This window comes from Electrophorus electricus, chromosome 1 (assembly GCF_013358815.1).
Source record: "Electrophorus electricus isolate fEleEle1 chromosome 1, fEleEle1.pri, whole genome shotgun sequence".
NCBI lineage: Eukaryota > Metazoa > Chordata > Actinopteri > Gymnotiformes > Gymnotidae > Electrophorus > Electrophorus electricus.
The window spans coordinates 19402899-19424339 of NC_049535.1; the positions used below are offsets into that span (position 1 = coordinate 19402899).

General features: G+C 42.1%; 1 protein-coding gene across 1 annotated transcript in view; it reads left to right on the forward strand.

Moving 5' to 3' along the window:
- Positions 1 to 2029: 2029 nt before the first annotated feature.
- LOC113590967 (ras-related protein Rab-26-like) overlaps positions 2030 to 21441 on the forward strand; it is an 83090-nt gene continuing 63678 nt past the window's right edge. The window contains exons 1-2 of the mRNA XM_035527473.1: positions 2030 to 2656; positions 5284 to 5394. Coding sequence (XP_035383366.1) covers positions 2474 to 2656; positions 5284 to 5394 — 294 coding nt within the window. The 5' untranslated portion in view covers positions 2030 to 2473. The remainder of the gene's footprint in view (positions 2657 to 5283; positions 5395 to 21441) is intronic.

Consider the following 21441-nt stretch of genomic DNA (forward strand, 5'->3'; position numbering starts at 1 on the left):
AAAGGCATGGTGCTGGCACTCATCTAAGCCACCCCTGACAAGGCCATTAATATTTCTGAAAGCTTAGCCTGGATTCCCGCCTGACATTTCTTCACCATCATTCCCTTCACAGTGGCCAGCTGTTGGGATGGTGGACAGCTGTGTAAGAGGCAGAACCAATCTCAGCTGTTGCCTGGTTTTACTGGCTGAGCGAAGAGGGTGGTGGGGTTGGGCTGAAGATAGAAGAGGCAGGAACAAAGTGCTATTGCCACAAAGATTTCTTTAAATATCAGGAACTTCCACTCAAGGAATTCTTACAGATTTTTGTCACTGGAACTGTTGATTTGTTATATGACAAATCTCCAGTAGAGGGTGCCCATGAGACAAAAATGAATGGGCACCTAAAGACCTTATGTTCAAAAATTTTCAAGTTATTTTTTTTGTTTGATTGTTTTTCCCATGCACTGCCTTTACAGTTCTGTTTCACTGCCTTATTATGCCAGTGAGGTCAGTCAGCTCTCATAAGTATTATGCTAGTGAGGACAGTCAGCTCTTAGTTATGTTAGTGAGGTTTGTCTGCACTCAGTAGTTATGTCAGTGAGGTCAGTCAGCTCTTAGTAGTTATTATGCTAGTGAGGTCAGTCAGCTCTTAGTGGTTGCAATGGCAGCAGTAGTAGTTAACATAAGTTAAGTTTTTAGTTTGATGTCTTTTTTTTATAAAGTAGATTGGTATGTGAAGTAACTCATTACTGACCAGGAACATGTTTAATTAACGAGTATCTTAAGAGCTGTATCCACTCGTATATGTCTACATTTTCTTTTTGTGCCTTCTAGCCGTCACACAATGTGTGACTGTAATCTTTGGGTTTGGCGGGGAGAAGAGCTCTTCCAGCTGTCCTCACAAGCTGTTCAACTTGCTTGTTAGGTGACTCAGCGGGTGACCTGCTCCTGAATTACAAGGCTTTTGCGTAGGAAGCTTCCACAGAACATATTTCAATGTTTTACTGGTGACTCTGATATTGTTGTTATAACTGTAACAAATAGGAAAACAATGACATACCAAAAACCTTCTACTTAACTCATTGATACAGTTCTCTTGAGATTTTTGGTTCTTTTGACTGTTTTTTATAGAGAAAAGGGAAGCTTGAAGCAGCATTTTCCTACTGATTGAACATGTAATGTATACAAATGTAGACCCTGCTTGAATACATGAGTGTAATAATGATAATCTTTTTAGAATATTGGAGTTTTGCTTGTGGCAGTATTTTAAACTGGTTTAAAAAATGTGCCTTTCGCTCCCTCTGGTGGTTGACTGTGATCGCGTTATTAAAGATAGCATGGCTTTTTCCTATTTTGTACATTGGAGAAGGTTGAATACACTTTGTACTCTAAAACATAATAGTAATTACACATTTGTTCGCCATAACAAAACCGCGGAAACCGAGGAAAACCGAGGATTTTATTGTGATTATCTGCTTCTGTTATGCGCTTTAAAGCAATTTTCTATGTGATTATAAAATTGTGTAGCCGTGAATTTTCATTGTGTATATGGACCTTACACTTAACACCAGTAACGCCTCTTTACCTTACTTTTGGTCTGGGAATGTTTAGGACCATGGAAAGCTCCTCAGGCGCAGCCTGAATACGCAAGACTTCAGCATGCAGGGTAGACAGTGTCATAGACCTCTTTAAGCGTCTGTGACATTAAAGTGCCAGGCAGTGCTATAATTATCTATTTTTCAAGTAAACTGACCAATACAAAAGCAATATACGTATAAGTATGAACTACAGATATTTAAAGCTGCTCTTGCTGTTGTTAAAGAGCTTAAGTGATTTGCTGTCGGATGAAGCAGCAAACAATGACCTTAAATGTTTTTCTTCACTTGCTTATTTAGATCATTGGTCATTAGGTGCAGAGAAAGATTAAATATGCAGAAATATAGATCACTGTTTCTTTAAAACGTACCGACTTCAACAAGTACCTTAGCGTGTGTGGTCTCCGGAGATTTTTTTTGTTCGCTTCCTCTCTCTACCTCCCTTTCTCCCGTCATCTATCCCTGTGTGTCTCTCGCCACGCTTTGGCAAGGTGTATTATTTGTTGTGAAATGCCTCAACACTACTATGTGTATCTTAAGACATCGTAGTTCACTGTTGTAGAATCTCGAAGGCAGTTCTGGAAGAAGCCCACCAGGTCTCTCAGCACTTTACTAGATGCAGACGCATCTGATGATAGCCAGGAGTAAGTGTAACGTGTTTGACATCGAATGACACTGCATGTATCTTGTCTCATCACGAAAAAGTCCGTGTAAAGTTTGTCTAGAGGACTCCTTTGCAGAGGAACTGATGTTCAGGTGAACATTACTAAAAGTGACAACTGATACCAAAGATTCATCCAGACTGAAGATCAACGTTTTGACAGGAGGATTCGTCGTTTGAGTCCGTTACGCACGTTGTGTTGTGCGCGCGATTTTGGTTAGAGTTGCATCTTTCCATCATGTCAAGAAAGAAGGCATCAAAGAGCAAAGGCGGCAACGCGAGCCCATCTGGGGGCACTCCAGCGAAAGACAACACAAAGTCGGGAAAAAACAGCTTAGTGGTTGGGGTACAAGCCAATGGTGTGGTCCACCCTAGCCGACCTGTCTGCAACAGCAGCGAGTTTTACGATATCGCGTTCAAGGTGAGCAACTATACATTTTTGTGTTTCAAAGATACATGTTTGCTATGGCGCTCCTTACAGAATTGGCGACTAACTTCAGCCGTTTTAAACTACGTATCTAAAACACGCCATAAGTCATCGCCCTTTTATAGTTCAATGCATTGTGAGATTAGCCTAGTAAGTGTAAATGAACGTATACTTTCGTGCACACTTTTCTTGAACAAATTGGAGTGAATTGCGTGAATGAAAAAATTATATTGTGTTAGAATTAGTCGCCACTGCTACTTTACTACACATCCACCAAGCACAAGCGGCACAATTCCAATAACTGTCAATATAGGTAATCAGTGGTAACCGCTCGAGCACAAACAATCTGCGCAAACAATGGGACAGCAACGAATAACAAGATTTACAGGTGACATTCTCTGCCAGTAAGCTGGACCGCTAAGTGTCTCTGCGCAGTTTAATGATGTTCCAATATCCGGAGCGTTCAATCATAGTAAATCACTAAGGACATAATGGAAACCAACTGCATCGTTACATTCCTCTTATTAGTTTGACAAGGCGAAGGTTTGTGTTTTATGCCATTCTGTTACATGTTTTGAGATGTTTTTGTGCGAAGATTCCGCTATAAACTGAAATTTAGCTGATGCTTATACCTCGCAGTGTTTGTGTGTGTGTGTGTGTGTGTGTGTGTGTGTGTGTGTGTGTGTGTGTGTCATAAGACACGCATTGTGCAACGCAATTTCTGACAATAGCTGTGCATAGTCTTCGAGTTCACTCTGAATGCTATTACTACAGCTACATTTTTATAGAAATTAAAGATTGGGGCAAAAGCAACAAGTCTTGAAGTTACGGAATGAATCCAGTAATGATCGGCATGACCCCCACCATGGCGCAATCTTGAAAGTGGGCATTCTGTCTTTTATCGAAATATGTCACCAAACGTAGCATTCTACAACTTCCCCTTCCATGAAGCTTTGTTGCCATGTCTTTGAAATGCCTTCATCTTTGTAATTTGTGTTTTTAAACAGCTTTTCTCTGAAATAATCCCCATTAAAATTGATAAACTCCAGTTTATATGGTATAAGTGGTTTCAAAATAAATATTGTGATGGGAACCAGGTGGACTTGAGCTGGTTTTGCTTTAATCTGAACAACGTCAATAGAGGTTGAACTTATCCTCTTTATCCTATATGGACCACCGCAGAAATAAACTTAGGTGTAGGACTGTTAAAATAAGCAGCACAGCTGACACAAGATTATCCCAGAATTCACTAACAAAATCCAGTGGAAACATACAGGATATGTAGCAGTAATACTATTACTTTGTTGTCCTACTAAAAACCGGCCTAGAAGTTGCAGCACTCACTAATGTTTTGATGAATTCACAGTGCAGATTAACTTTCAGTCTTTCCTTGTAACCACATTGTTTCCATGTCATTATGCAGGTTTACATATGTGGATGCATTTCAGCTTTGTCAGAGCACTTAAAAATGAACAGTGAACGTATGGTGCACTGTAACTCAGAAGAGTGATCTAAAATCTGCATACGTATTAATAAAAATCATCTATGTTATCACATTGAATTAGAGAGAGAGAGAGAGAGAGAGAGTGAAAAGGTACAGGGAAAAGATGAGGGAACAAAATTGTTTAAAAGGAGGAGAGAGAAGAGGCAGGGACACCAGGAGAAAGCAGATAAAATGATGGCAACTTCAGCACATCTAGGCAACAGCAGCCACCAGACAGAGCCCTCATTCACTCCAAGTCTTGCCCAGCTTGTGGGGGAGCTGGGCTGTGCACTTTCACCAAGCTAACCAAATAACACCAGTCACATCAAGCCTCTCTGTTTATGAACAGTGTCTGCAGTCTGAAGGAGAGAAAGCCAGAGCTGCCTGGTCTGCTTAAAGCGTCTTGTGCACACGGTCATAAGTCACCGTTTACTATCTGGACGGAAGTGCCAGAAACCAGACTCGTTTGATGAAAGAAGCAAACTTTGACATTTTGCAAAAAAAAAGACGAAATATCTAAAGAATAAATATCACCAGTGATATTGCCATGAAAATTGAGCTGTTCAGATGCTGGGGATGTTCACGATCCCAGCAGCTTAGTACTAATGACTAAATTTATAGCAGGAGGAAGAAGTTAATGGATGGTACTGTAGGTCCAGAGGACATGACTGAGACATAGGTAGTGAGCAAGATACTTCTGAGGAGGATCAAGTAGTGGTGAAAAAGCATCTTTACATATTAGTCTGCCCCCAGTTATGAGGGGTAGCTTCACATTTTGCATGTGCACAGGCTAACTGGTGAATAGGGCTAACCAAGCTAGAACAAGTCATGTGTTTTATAAAGTGTGGTTTACGATGACTGACTGCTTTTCCTTTACTGTTCAAGGCTATTCCTCATTGAGTAAAAAATGGGTTTTAAAAACAATATATGCCAGGCGGTTAGTAATGAGCTGTTTGTACTGCAGAGCACACTGGTGTATCTGGTGCATGCGTGTATGCCAAGTAGTCGTTTCTATTGGAAACATTCACAAGAGGGTGTTTGTGTGTCAGTGTGTGTATGGGTGGGTGGGGTGTCAATTTGCGCGTGTGTGTGTGTGTGTGTGTGCAGAATCAGCAGTAATGGGCTGCCTTTGCTTTAGGTGATGCTGGTGGGGGACTCAGGGGTGGGGAAGACCTGTCTGCTGGTGCGCTTCAAAGACGGAGCCTTCTTGGCTGGCAGCTTCATCTCAACCGTGGGCATTGACTTCAGGGTAAGACTCATATGCACACACGCGCATACACATGTGCTAGCATACACACACACACACACACACACACACACACACACACACGCACAGACTTTCTCTTCTTCCCAGAAAAGCACTTGGGATCAATAACTCTGCTGAAAATGAATCCCCAAATGGAAACCATCTAAGAGAATAAAACTGGGTGAGAAATCTATTAGATTACACTATTATAATGAATAGGTCTCTCTCTTCATCTCTAAAACTGTTTAAAAATAATTCCTTATCTGCCACCCATTTACTTCGGCCAAACGTCAAAGTTTATTACTTTATTATTAAGTTATTTTTAGTATGCTGATTTAAAAAGCCCTCTGGCTGAAAAGTGTCTGCTGAGCTGAACTCTCAGCATTCATAATTAGATTAGTTTGACATGCTTTGGTGGTGGGGGTTCCCTTGGTAACAGGTGTGTCTGTGCTAGATTTTTTGAGTGACATGAAGCAGCGAGAAATGAGCCACATTCTCCTCAGGATGCAGCTGGGAAAGGTCGAGCTTTGCCACGTTCTATGGATGGGATGTACATCCGAGACAGCCATAAGATCATGTTGCAGTTGATTGCACAGCCACTGTGAGGGAGGAGCCAGCAGGGATGGTGTTTACCCAAGTGCTGTTTTATCTTTCAGTTGATAGTGTCCATGTGGTTTTATGATGGAGATAGGTGATTACCTTTCTTAGTGTAAACATGCTCAGAGTGGTGCAGTGCCTCAAGCCTTCATCCCAGACTGGTGGTAATGCTGTTTCATGTGGTGAGGAAAATTAACACAGCACTTGCTACCTTTTAGTTCATTCAGTCATGACTTATTGTTGACATATGGTATTCATTTCATTTCTTTTTTTCTCTGCCCACACATTTGTGGCCAGCTCCTTGGAAACAAAGTGTCTGGGCAGTGTGTTTTTCCCAGCTGTGCCTGACTCCTGTCGCACACAGAGCATTAAGGAGCAGAGAGGAATCAGCAGTGAAAGGTAAAATGTTGCGTGACAAGACATCCTTGTCTGCCATGCAGAGCATAAATTATGCTCTTCATTTCAATTGCTGTTCCACTGTAAGGTGAAAGGTTAATTGTCCCAGGCGTGCTGATGGGCCATGGTTTGTCTCTTACATAGTCCTCAGCTCGTAGACCATTCAGAAATGCCGCGATGGATCTGTACAAGTGTTTTACTGCAAAACACTTCCAGTGTTACTCACTTCTGTTTGTGCCAGATTTTTTTTCCATCTTTGTAAGCTACACACACATTCACACGCAGATACACACAGACAGACAGACACACACACACACAAACACAAAGCTACCTGAATGCACATGTAAGTACAGAGAGAAAGAGATTGGGTAAGTGCTACTTGAACACAAAGGGTCGGTGGAAGACTCGAAAGTGTGGGTGTATGTGTAGGTGATTATAAATGTGTGTGTGGGCGAGCATGAGTGTGAGTGTGGGAGTACGATGGAGCAGATTTCTCTGAACGGTATGTGCAGAAGGCTACCCATAAAGTAGTGAGGGTGCTGCTAAAAACAAACACTTTCAGACAGGGGTGCGTCACCATTTCTGAAAAAGCAGAAAGATATCACAGGGATTTAAGGGAATTTTCTCCAGGAACCATCGAAGCAACAATCGATTCTTCTTTTCTGATGTTGAGCTGAAGCTTAGTCTGATTAATTACACAATCCCAGCCAGAAAGATAACATTTTTGTTCAGTTGTTTCTGAACCCAATATTTAACCCAGATATATTAGAACTGGAAACAATTTGGTGTTTCAAGAATAAATGCACTTATCTATATGAATATGTGTTATTGGATGCAAAGTCCTAGACCAGTAACTTCATTATGATAAGCATCGCACATATAGGTACAGACCTGGGACCTACTGATGTAATTCCATTACAGACCTTTGTCAAACTGTGATAACAAGCGAAATGGACTGAGAATGTCACTTCTGATGTTGCATTCCTAATAGCTACCACACAATTCTCCCTGTCACGGCACTGCGGTTCCAACGCATTTACTATTCATCCACTAGAACTCAGTCAAGGATGGCGCATTTCCCAGTACACATTACCAATACACACTCACACACACACACACAAACACACAAACACACAAACACACACACACATTACCATGGCGATAATGCTCCAACCCCAGGTGGTAGGCTTAAGCCTCTGCTCTAGAGTGAGATGGCATCTACATGGCTTCTGATTGGTGGATAGTGTAAAATGATACACTGTTCCATTAGCTAAGCCTCAGCTGGACCGGACACAAAAGGGCGACAGGGTACATCCACTGGGTAATGATTGTCAGCGCCATGCTGAGAGGTCGTAACCGCTCTGAATGGTAGGCGTTTGGAAAATAAGGCTGTTCTCAGCAAGATGTCTGCAGAACGATGGGCCAGTGATGGGCCCCCTGAAATATTGCTCTTCTCCATGAGTTTGGAGAGAATACGTCTCTTGTATAACATATTTGCTGCAGTTTTTAAAAATGGGATTATTATTATTTTGATATCAGTATCTTCTGTTATCTTCTATAGAGGTAGGAGAATTCGTGGTGATATTTGTAGAATTTACTTGAAATGCATATGTATATAAAATTACCAAATACAGAATTCATATTAATATGTGCATACGTATTGTATTGTGAACATTCTTTGTTCCTTCTGTGTTTTCTATGAACCCCTTTATTTTCTATTTCTACAAGGCCATTTGGAATATAATAGGTTGCAACATTTAGATCTATTCTCCATTTGAATGAACAACAGTCCTTATGCATTTTGCTGATATATCAGGCTTTTCCTTGAGGCAAAACAACTGTTTCTTGACAACTTCAGCATGCCATTGTTGCCATTGTTGTTGAAAATTGCTTTCTCCAATTTTCTCTTATGTAAGATACATTCTATGAAGTTACTATATCTGGTTTCCACATGCGAAGAAAACATGAATGTCAGCCACTTTCCTAGACTGACATCACAGCGCGCTGTGCCATTCACACAGCCTGTAATTAACTTTCCTTTTATGAACCTGTTATCAAACTGGTCACATGACTCACTGCTGAAAGCCCTCTAGAGGAAAGTGGTGCTGGGAAAAAGATGCCACTGTTGTGTTTGCAACTCCTGTTTCTTTGGCAACCAATAGATTTTGATACAAAAGGGGCTCTCCTGCCTAAGTGAGTTATCATATACATATTCTATGATACATTAGCTTGTGTTAACCTTCAAAAAAGAAATACAGTTTATTTTACCTGCTTTGTTAGGGGTGGTTGTAATTATACCATATGTGCATTTAGAAACTGGGTTGTACTTTAATGCTTGGCCTGTCTGGGGACATAAGAAAAATAAAGCTTTTGTGCTTATGTATAGAGACTTCTGAGAACAGCGTTTATTACTATACTGTTAACAAATATAAACAAAAGTCTTCAAAGCAAGTAATACATTAAATTATACAATACAATTTTCTCCCGTACCTGTCCCTCCCTACTTCCTGTCGTATATAGAAGGGATGCTGGATATTTCGCATAATAGTCAAACATGTGCTTGATACTTCTGGTGTGAGACATGGCAAATTAGGTGGCAGCTAAAATAAATAAATGATGTATAGTATAAATTTAAATTGTATTGCAGTATACATTACAGTTCATTCACAGTATAAAATGAAATACAGTATAAATGGAGTGAAAATGGTTTTGAACTTAAATTTACATTATTCAAGATTTTTATTTGAATCTCCAGGATGTCCTGGTCACTTGCCACTACACCTTATGAAAAACATTGGGGTTGGTGAGTCTTCATGCCAGTCAAATGGCCTGACTGAGTGATGAAACCAGATTGTCTATGGATAACCAAGTATGGTTTACAGGACAGTAAAGATGCCAACCTAATACCTGCCAACACTAATGCCATTAGTCCTGCCTGCACCTTCACCACTATTACGCCTACCTGTACTATCAACACCATATTACTACCATTACTCTTACCTATACCTTCAACACCGTTACTCCTACCTTTACCATCACCACCATTCTATCATCAGTATCTTACGTATGCCATCACCACCGTTTCTCCTTCCTGTGCCATCACTAAAATTACTCCTACCTATTCCTTCTCCACCATTAATCTTATACTATACTAATCCTGTATTATCATCTCCATATCACCACCATTACTCTTATCTGTACCTTAACCACCATTACACTGTAACCATTACTCCTACCTGCACTTTCACCAACATTACTCCTACCTTCAACTTCACCACTGTAACTCCTACCTCTACCATCACCACTATACTACCACCATTAGTCTTAACTGTGCTATCACTACCGTTACTCCTACCTGTACCATCAGCACCATTACTCCTTCCTGTACCATCACCACCATTAAACTGTAACCATTACTTCTACCTGTACAATCACCACCGTTAGTCCTAGCTGTTTCATCACCACCATTACTCCTACCTGTACAATCACCACTGTTACTCCTAGCTGCACAGCATTACACTGTTACTCCTATCTGTACCATCACCACCGTTAATCCTAATAGTGCCATCACCACCATTATTCTTACCTGTAGCTTTACCACCATTACTCCTACCTGTACTATCACTACCATATCATCACCATTAATCCTACCAGTACCTTCATCACCATTACTTTTACCTGTGCCATCACCACAGTTACTCCTTCCTGTACTGTCACCACCATTACTCCTAGCTGTTCTATCACCACCATTACTCCTACCTGTACCATCACCACCGTTAATCCTAATGGTGCAATCACCACTGTAACTCCTACCTGTAGCATCACCACCGTTACTCCTAATGGTGCCATCAACAAAATAAAAAAATCAAATCAAAATGTATTAATTTTTACAACAGATGTCACAAAGCAGCTTTACAAATGTGCAAGTCGAAGCTCCCAGTGAGCAAGTCCCTGTCTTTTCACACTACCCTGTTTGCGCTGGTCTGTGATGGGTTGTCTGGTCCTTCAACGTCACCTTTCGGCGTGGGTCTTGGGGTAGCTCCCTTGAGGGGGGTCTCTGTCACGGTACGGCCCCTCTCCCCTCAATTCTGCGTGCATGTGTGTGTGTGTGTCTGTGTGTGTTCATATTGCCACGCCCTCTTGTGTTGTGCACCTGATCCTTGTTGTGTGTAATTGTCATGAGTGTATATAAGTCTCGTTTTGTATCCTCAAAGTTGTCGGTGTTTTATCTAAGTAGTTTGTGTTAAGACGTGTATGTTTCATTTGTGAATAAAACATATGTTTATGTTCGATGTGCCTCGTCCCCGCATCCTGCTTAACCCTCGTCCATCACATTAACAAAGAGGTAGTGACCAGCTAGGTAAGATTTAAACCAGGAAACGGCTGTTTCCCTAATCCCAACAACACTTTTGAGTCTATCTAATAACATGTTGTGATCTATGGTGTCACATGCTACACTCAGATCAAGCAATATAAGCAAAGAGACATAACCCTGGTCAGAAGCCAACAACAGGTTATTAACTACTTTAATTAGTGCTGCTTCCATACTGTGATTAGACCTAAACCCTGACTGAAAGGCTTACTACATCTAATTCCGGTTCATTGGCTCAGCTGCTGAGCTACAGCTTTTTCTAGGATCTGGGCAATAAAGTGAAGGGTTGAAATCGGCCTGTAGTTTGACAGCTGACATGGCTTGAGGTTACATTTTTTGATAAGTGGTCTGATTACTGCTAATTTGAATGATTTAGGAATGTGGCCAAGGTTTAAAGAGTAGTTTATTAAATTTAGTAATGGTTCAGTTACTTCAGGTAGGAATTCCTTAAGAAAATGTTTGAGCAGTGAATCTAGTAAGCAAGTGGAGGATTTTGAGCGCGAGATCAGGGATGCAAGTTCTGGCTCTTGGATAGGTATAAAGGATTCTAGAGTCATTTTTGGCTTGGTTGTTATGATCCCTAAGTAGCTGCCCAATGTCATGTTAATGCTCTTAATGTTATCGCTAATGTGCCTTATTTTCTCATTGAAGAAATTCATGAACTGATTACTTCTGTGTGAGGTTGTAATCTGATCATTGGTGTCAGTCTTATTCCTAGTTAGATGTGCAATTGTACTAAAAAAATCTAGGATTGTTTTTGTTATTTTCTATTAGGGTCAAAAGATAAGATGTTCGAGCCATAATAAGTGAGAAGGCTGAGAAGGCTGTCCTTCCATGCAAACTGAAAGACTACAAGCTTATTGTGGTTCCATTTACGTTCTATTTTTCGATTGCTGCAAATGTGATCATTATACCAAGGTACTAATTTTTTGCCCCTAATTTGTTTTGTTTTTTTTAAGTGGAGCAACATCACTGAGTGTGCAGTGGAATACTGATTCTAAGCATTCAGTTATTTGATCAGGTTCTGTGGGGTTTGAGGGTAGTCTAGTCAAAAATGATAAGTCTGGGAGATTTGCAATAAATCTAGGTGCAGTAGCTGATGTGATCGTGTGTCTGGTATAGTAGTGAGGCGAGGTTACTATATTGTGGCTCATATGTAGTTCAAATGAAATTAGAGAATGGTCTGAGATGGCATCCAACTGGGGTAGTATAACTATATTCTCTATGTCTACACTGTATGTCAGTACTGAGTCAAGTGTATGTCCACCAGAGTATGTAGGTTCTCTTATGCATTGAATGAAACCAGTTGATTCTAATAGAGAACTAAAGGCCAATCTCAGAGGGTCTTCGGAAGTATCAAAGTGTATATTGAAATCACCAACAATAATGGTTCTTTCTACTAGAGTGACTAGATTAGAATGGAAATCTGCAAATTCCTTAATAAATTCTGAGAAGGGTCCTGGTGGCCTGTAGATGCCAATTAGTGGATGAGGCTGGGTGGCCTTCTTATCATTGGGTACATCATTTATGCTAGTAAAAATAATTTCAAAGGACTTAAAATCATAACCAGCTTTCTGGTTCATGCCTAATGTGTCAGTATATATAACTGCAATGCTGCCTCCACTGCCAGTTAGACGAGAGTGGTTTGCATAGCTGTAGCCAGAAGGACATGCTTCATTTAAAGCTATGTACTCATTTGATCCAGGTTTCTGTTAGGCAAAGTACATTATATCTATGATCTGTTAGGATTTCATTTATCATGTGTGGTGTAGATGTTAGGGTTCTAACATTTAGTAAACCCATCTTTAGATAAAAGGTGCAGGCAGTGTTCTGTGAATCAGTTACTTTAATACTAATTATGTTATTAAGGCACGTTTTTATTTGTTCTCTGTATTTCTGCTTAGCTCAGGGGACTGACACAGTGTCAGTATGATGAACCTCAGGTGATGTCACGTAGCTGCCAGCAGACGGTCGCTACATGATGTTTGCTCTTTGTCCGATGCCTGGCCTCCGCTTTGGATTATCATAGATTAACTAGGTCTGTCATGAGACTGTCTTATATTACAGGAAAGGAGAGCAGCGCCCTCCCTGGTAGGATGGATACCATTCCACCCTAAAAGGCCAGGCTTGCCCTTGAATGTGTTCCAATTATCTATAATCCCCACATTGTTTTGTGAGCACCACTTGAACATCCAGCAGTTCAGCAAAGATAACCTGTACGTTATATCGCCGTGCCGCATTGAGATGGGGCCAGAGCATACTACAGCATCAGACATCACCTTCGCTAATTGACACACCTCTTCAATATTATTTTTAGTAATCACTAACAAAGGTGTATATCGTTAGCTCCTACGTGAATAACTATCTTAGAGAACCTATGCTTGCCTAAAACCTTAAGATTACCTGCAATGTCCGGTGCCCTGACCCCTGGTATACAGCTTACTACTGCTGCTGGTGTCCCTAAAGGCCTAGCTAATTTGACATGTTGCAAATTAGAGTCCCCTATAACCAGAACTGTTCCAATAGGCTTCTCAGAGTCTGCTTCACTGAGTGGGGCAAACCTGTTTGACACGCGAATTGGGGATGTGTAGTGGGCGAGTCAAAGCCCGTCTATTTCACCGTAACATCACCCATTTGCCCCACTGTGAGGACTGTAGTGCTGAAGTTGAGGGCTTACTAAATTCCCCTAAGGTATCCAGTGCTTGTACTCCTAGTTCCTCGATAGGTCTAACACTTTCTAACGCCTGGATGCGCACTTCTAGTGCTAGAATGTTTTCCATCAGATTAGATCTACACTTCTCACAAATAAAACTATCACTAACGATGGAGGAAGAATTAAAGAACTAAACATATTGCACTCAATGCACTGAAGGAGAATGGCCATGATGGAAAAGCTAAATGTTAACATTACTTACACTTTTGGTAGTCCTTTGGATGTAGTTTGTGATGATAAAGTAGTTTTCGATGAATGATGGCTGATCACCATTACTCCTACCTGTAACATCACCACCATTACTCCTACATTCACAACAATTAATCCTACTTGTACCATCACCACCATGTCACCACCATTACTTTTACCTGTACCTTCACCACCATTACTCCTACCTGTACCATCACCACCGTTAATCCTAATGGTTGCATAACAACACGAACTTGAACAAAGGCAAACATGGACAATGACCGACCAATACTGCACACACCAGCCTAGGTTTAAATACATAGACATAATAAGACTTAAAGTGCAGGTGTGTGCAGGCGTGTGCAGGTGTGGTTACATTTACATTTACATTTAAATGTACTCTTATCCAGAGCGACTTACAAAAGTGCTTTGTCATTTACTCATAGAATATATCCAAGTACAGTATAGTAGGTTAGAATTAAACATACCAATGAACTAGAATACTGTAGAATACAGGGATGAATGCTGATACCTAGAAGTGCAAAATACACAAGGTCTAGCTTAAACCATGATAAGTGCTATAAACAATAAGTGCTAGAGTTTGTTAAAAAGCATAAATAATGCCCTACAATAAGTATTAAATTAGTCAGTCAATAAGGGAGCAGTGTCAGTTGTCCTTTAAATATTCTGCAAATAGACAGGTCTTCAGTCTGCGTTTGAAGACTGCAAGGGACTCTGCTGTCCAGACAGTAAGCGGGAGTTCATTCCACCATCTTGGAGCCAGGACAGAAAATAGTCTCGATGCTTGTTGTCCATGAGACCTGAAGCGAGGTATTTCAAGCCGAGCCGTACTTGAGGTTCGAAGTACTCGAGGTACAGATCGGGCTTTGACCATTGACCTCATGTATGAAGGGGCGGGTCTATTTTTAGATTTGTAGGCAAGCATCAAGGTTTTAAATCTGATGCGTGCAGCTACAGGGAGCCAATGAAGGGAGCGCAGCAGTGGAGTAACGTGTGAACTTCAGAAGATTGAAGACCAGTCGTGCTGCTACATTCTGGACAAGTTGTAGAGGTTTGATGGCTCTTAGAGGAAGACCAACAAGTAGCAAGTTGCAGTAGTCTATCTTTGAGATCACAAGAGACTGCACAAGTGCCTGGGTAGCTTCCTGCGAAAGAAAGGGTCAAATCCTTCATATGTTACAAAGCAGGAATCTGCAAGACCGGGTTAGATTAGAAACATGAGTTGAGAACGACAACTGGTTTTCCAAAATTATGCCCAGGCTACGGGCAGCTTCGGATTGTGATACCAGGGAGTTCTCAAAGAAAACAGTGAGGTCATGGTAAGGGATGGGAGTACCTGGGATGAACAGAAGCTCAGTTTTACTGGGGTTGAGCTTCAAGTGGTGGGCTGTCATCCATGACGCGATGTCAGTCAAGTATGCCGAGATACGTCTGGAGACCTGCGTGTCAGAGGGTGGAAAAGGAAGAAATAATTGAGTGTCGTCGGCATAGCAGTGGTAGGAGTAACCATGAGAAGATATTACATCACCAAGAGAACGAGTATACAAAGAGAAGAGAAGGGGGCCCAATACTGAGCCTTGTGGAATACCAGTGGAGAGTCTGCACGGTTTGGACGTGGATCCTCTCCATGTCACGTGATAGTACCGTCCATCCAGATAAGACTGAAACCATCTCCAAGCAGAGCCAGTCACACCAAGCCTGGAAAGAACAGAGAGAAGAATGTTGTGGTTCACTGTGTCAAAGGCTGCTGAAAGGTCTAGAAGAATCAAAACAGATGACTGTTTGGCAGCTTTAGCGGCATGAAGTTTCTCAGTCACCGCTATGAGGGCTGTTTCTGTAGAATGTGCCGGTTTGTAGCCAAACTGATTGGGATCATGCAGCTGGTTCTGGGTGAGAAATAGAGACAATTGATTATAAACTGCTCATTCAAGGGCTTTTGAGAGGAAAGAGAGTAGTGATACCGGTCTGTAGTTGGTAACGCTGGGGCTGTCAAGTGTGGCCTTCTTGAGAATTGGTACCACCCTGGCGGTTTTGAATGCAGTAGGCATGTATCCGGAAGATAAGGTTTTGTTGATGATCACAGAGATGAAAGGAAGCAGATCTCTTGCGATTGTCTGGAACAGAGCAGAAGGAATCAGATCCAGCGGACATGTAGTCGGATTGCTGGAAGTCAGGAGTTGAAGAATTTCATCTGTGGAGAGAGGAGAAAAAGAAGTCAGAGAGTTGGATGTTGGGGAATGCACATTAGTTGGAGGAGTGGGAACAGAGGAAAAGGACTGGTGGATTGCTGCAACCTTCTCAAAGAAGGTTAATGAAATCCTCCAGAGTAAGAAATGAGGAAGGGGGAGGAGGGGAGGATTAAGGAGAGAAGAAAAAATTGTGAAGAGCTTGCGTGGATCAGATGATGATGATTCGAATTTCTGCCTGTAGTAGGATGACTTTGCAGATGTTACTTCCAGTGAGAACTTGGAAAGGAGAGACTTGTATGAGCTAAGATCTGATTTTATGCAAGATTTCCTCCATCTCCTCTCTGCAGTCCTTAGTTCTCTCCTGTGGCAACGAAGTGTTTCTGTTAGCCAGGGGGCAGGTGAGGGGGACTTAGCGGGTCTAGAGGAGAGAGGGCAGAGAAGATTCATTGATGAGGAGAGTGTAGAAATGAAAGTATTTGTCATTTTATCCAAAGATACAGGGTATACAGGGTGAGGAAGGGTGGACAAAATAGTAGAAGTAAGGGAAGAGGGAGTTATGGAATGCAGATTGCGACGGAGGAAGGAGGAACATTTTGGAGAGGACTGGATGGAAGGAGAAGGAACGGAGAGAGAAGGATAGAAAGTGATGGTCTAAGAGGTGGAGGGGGGTGACTGCGATGTCCGATGGTATGGTGGTACGGGTGAACATCAGGTCCAGAACATTGCCCGCTTTGTGAGTTGGAGGAGAGTGGTTGAGGGTAAGGTCAAATACTGTCAACAGCAGAAGGATGCAGGAGGAATGCAGCTTGTCTGATGGAAGGTTGAAGTCACCAAGGAGAATGAGTGGATTTCCTTCAATGGGGAAATGACTCAGAAGGATGTCGAGCTCATCAATGAAGTGATCTAGGGAACCTGGAGGGTGGTAGATGACAATGATACGAAGTTTGGTGGGAAAAGACACTGTAATGGCATAAAATTCAAAAGAGGAGATGGAAAGTGTAGTGAAGGAAAGTGGAGTGAAACACCACTCTCGGGACATTAGTAAACCTGTGCCACCACCCCTGCCAAGACGCCTCGGAGAATGCATAAATAAAAAGGCAGAGGACAGGGCAGCCAGAGTCGCTGAGTTCTCAGGGGTGATCCATGTTTCTGTCAGAGCCAGTGTAGGAAGTGGAGGGATGCTAATGCTGAAATGAAGTCAGCCTTCTGGACAACAGATTGGCAGTTCCAGAACCCTCCTGCCACCACGATATGTGATGGTGTGAAGCATTGTGAGTCACTGAGGTTGCTGAGATTGCGACGTCTATGATTGTGTCAAGGAGATCTGTGTGATATGTGGACAGGAATTGTGAAGCACATTTCAGATGCTTGATTTGTGGATGTATGAGAAAGGATTGAGATAATATGAGAAGATACTTAGCTGAGTTTGTGAAGTCCTGTAGGTGAGATGTAGATGAAGTGTTTGAGAACACTACCAAACCTCCTCTAGATGTTGAGTCGTCCTAATTTAAGTCAGTTCAATAAGTGTTGAACGCGCCCCTCAATTCACACCTAAGTTCAGGGCGAAACTACACCTGTAGTGAGTAATCACCGCTACCAAGCAACTAACAACTAGGTTTAGACAACAAGCCTTGAATTTCACAGAATCTAAGACAAAAGTAAATGAACTCCGAGCCTACCTTAACCAACCAGATGATAATCCAATGAGACAAACCAAAGCACACTGGTTACAAACAAGATAAACAAACAAGACCCTCCCACTGCACGAGGCAGGCCAAGCCATGTGACACATGAAAGGAGAGCATTCTGTGACAGTAATCTTTGCTAGACACCCAGACTTAGTTATGAAAATAATTCATTCTTAGTTTCTTCTTGCATAAACTTAATTCGTTGTTGTCCCAAACTTGACAAGTCAGCTCTCTTTACCAACCCCACTCTGCTTATTTCAGCAAAGTGCTCTTTGAATTTTAAAAGGTCAGAATGGAGGGGCAGGAACATGCCTGTTCAGGATTCTTGCATATTAATATTCTTTGTGCCATCTAGACAAGGATTAGGTTTCTAGGGAGGTTCACCACAAATAAAGAAGAATAAACAAAGCAACAAAAGAAATATAAACAAACTATTCTTGCATAATTTAATACCTCATGGTCTTCAAATTTATGTTGCATACCATGGTAGATGAACATAATAACATGTAAATAAAGTTAACATTATCAATGACTAAGCAAATTACTTGAATTCCTTTTCTAATTTAAGATAAAAGCTACAGCTAAAATCAACTAATACATTTCTGTTTATCTGGTTAGTATAAGATTACCAGTAAATACAATTAGAACTAGTTAATTACATAGTCATATCAGAATATTATGCCCTCCCCTGGTTTGGAATGAACTCGGGATGTCACAGATGCCACGTGCATGTATAAATAAGTATGCACTCCATTCAGTTGTAGCAGAGGGCAAACGATAAGATTTGACTGTTGTCCAAAATGGCACAATAAAAGGGTACCGGATGACGGTTGGTAGCATCTTGGAAACCGCAAACTTTGTGGGATGTTCTAGAGCCACTGTAGTGAAGGTGTACAGAAAATAGACTTCTTGCACACTGAGTACCTCCCAATTTCAACAGTGGTGCCTCATGGACCATTAATGCCACAAGGGAATGACAACTCCAGCATGTGCTACACAGCAAGCGACCTGGACAAATCCAGGTTCACACTGCATAAAGTGGATGGATGGTAGTGTATATGCTGCTAAACGCATGATAACTGCCTCCAACAGAAAACTGGGAGCCAATCACAGGGTGGTGGTGGTAGTGTACCTGTCTGGGAGGATGTCTTCCTGACATAATCTTGGACCACTAATACCACTGCATAAGTCTGAATGCTAACAGGTACTTGGCAATCCTAGCAGATCATGTGCATCCACACATGTTGACAATCTTCCCTGATGCTAAAGGTACCTATCAATAGGATAACGCCCCATCTCACCGTGCAAGGTTGGTACATGAGACAGTGACTTTGGTGCCCTTCCCTAGCCTGCTGACTTGACCAATCTCAATCCAGTAGAGCACATCTGGGACCAACAACAACATATTCAAAGGGACCTCAGTGCTCTGCTGCAGTGGCAAAGTGCAAAAGTCCCTCCGAATACCTTCCATCACGTAATATAGTCCATGCCACAATATCTCGCTAGTGTTATCTGATCTTAGGGTGGTTATTCTCACTATTAGGTAGGTGGTCATAATATTCTGATATCTGTGCAGTTGTCTGCAATGCGCTTGATGTAAGCAAATGGTAATGAACCAATAAATAGAAATAGAAATAGAAACACATAAAACCTTTTACATTGTTGTTTTGTCAAACTTACACCTGCAGAGTAAGCAGCATAACGTTACAAGACTTAATGTCAAGATGTTGGCTGTATGAAAGGAAAACAATTAATGTTACATATTGATAGTTCTTATGATTGAAATATGAAATATGAAAGTGTCCTTGGCATCCTTCAGATATCCAGTGTAAGTTCAAATCTGATGGAATTTTGGGAACATAAATTTAAATTTAAATTGGTAGCAGACCCTGGGATTGTTGTGACAGTCCCACATTCTGAACTGGTTCAAAACTTGCATGTTCAAAGGAGAGATGGGAAGCATTGTCAGAGGGCATTAGCCTCTGGCCTAGTCATAAAACCAGAGTTAATCCTATTAATTGCCTGAATGGCAGACAGGATGGCACCAGCATTGTTCTGTTGGTTATAAACTGACAGTCCCCACAGAGAGGGACATTAGTTTTAAATTGTATTACATTTTTAATCCAGCAAAAGAATGGTCAGATATCCACTACATGGCAGAGGTTTTGATATTACAAAAGCAGGATTAATCTGGGAATGACAAGATGCCTGTGAATCCGCAGAGCTAGCGGATTTGCTTTTTCTGTCTTGGTGGTGCTGAGACCTTGCTAACTCATACTGCTTAGAAACAGTTGGAGTTTCATCCTAAAGGAACAACCATAAACTGGAGTCTTGCTCTCTTGCTGCATCCTTGGTAGGTTGGCCATTCTGTGGAGCATAGAGTGATAGGGAGGCGAACACAAACACTGAGAAGAGCAAGATTTATTAAGGGCAAATCCATAATCAGGGTCAGTAGAATGGACCGGAGTAATATAACCAACATGCACATATCCAGATGACAAAACAAACTTAGTAAAACATGAAAACTGGAAAACTAAATAAACAGGCAAACAGAGATAAACATGAACAGGCTGAACAGACAACAACGTAGAACATGGAACACAGGCCACGTGAACAGAGCCTAAACAGCTATGCACAGGATTTAGTGTTAATGTGTTACATCTATTTAAACCCCTGTCTGTGTGTGCTCCCAATGTTGGTCATTGTCGCTACGTGTGTTTAACTAGATCTGTGTAGCTGTAATGTTAGTTTGTCCCATGTCAAAGTGTAGGTGTTTATCATTTAATGTTAAGCTTATAGTTATGTTCATTGTGTGTGTTATATGTTAGGGCCACTGTTGCCTTAAATGTGTAATGTCAATAAATGTTCTGCATGAACGAAGAAGTATGTGCGTCCTGACACGCTCACTGCAGCACTCGGGCCAGCAGCTCCATTACAGAATGACCAACCACCACAGGACGCCAGCTCCCTCAGCGAAGGGCGGACCTAGCAGGAGGTGCGTAGGCACCCCCCGCACTGCCGCTTGGATCCCAGATTATTGGGGAGATGACCGCGACTGGAGTCTAAGTGTATTCCGGAGGTGGAGGGGAAGGTTGGGTGGAGCCAGCAGGATCTCTGGAGGGCAGGGCTGGAGCAAGTGTCCCTTCCCTTCCGTGGACTCGCCAGCAAAACTGGAGGGCTCTGCCCAAAGCCTTGGAAGCAATTGGCCTCCAGGGTACTCCAAGAGCGGTGAAGGAGAGGAGCACCGTTTGGGGGAGTAGTACATCTGGAACCGGGGCAGACGTGCACCCCCACATGTCCGTGGAGGCCAGGGACACATTTACAGCACCTGCAGGATTTGCAGGCACTGCAGCACACTGCCTTATGTGTGTGTTTAGGCACATCACGTCGTGGGGAGAGTGTCGGACTGACCCGAGAGAGGCAGGTACTCTGCCTCTCTCCCTGGTTGGTAAAGGTCTCCCAGGTGGGAGGTTCCTGGCCCGCCTTTGTGCTGGATGGGCTCCAGGCATGGCCATACTATGTATGTGTGTATGGCAGCCTGGAGTTCGCTATCCCAGAAGGGGAAGCGTCGGGAAGCGCATCCCTAGGGAGGGGTCGTCGTCTATGGGGACTGCTCCCCCCCATACTTCACCCGGAGCGTACCAGAATACCCCAAGAAAGGCAACAGTTGCTGCCTCTTTCCTTCCACAGAGGTCTCTCCAGTAGGCGGTTCCTGGCCCGCCTGATAGTAGGTGGGCACCCGGCAGAGCCGTGCCATGTTTACAATATTTTATATATTTACTAGGGGTGGGACTTTAACGCGTTAATTTCGATTAATTCATTACAAGGAAAATAACGCAATAAAAATTTTAACGCATTTTAATCACACTTTTGGCCCGTGGAACG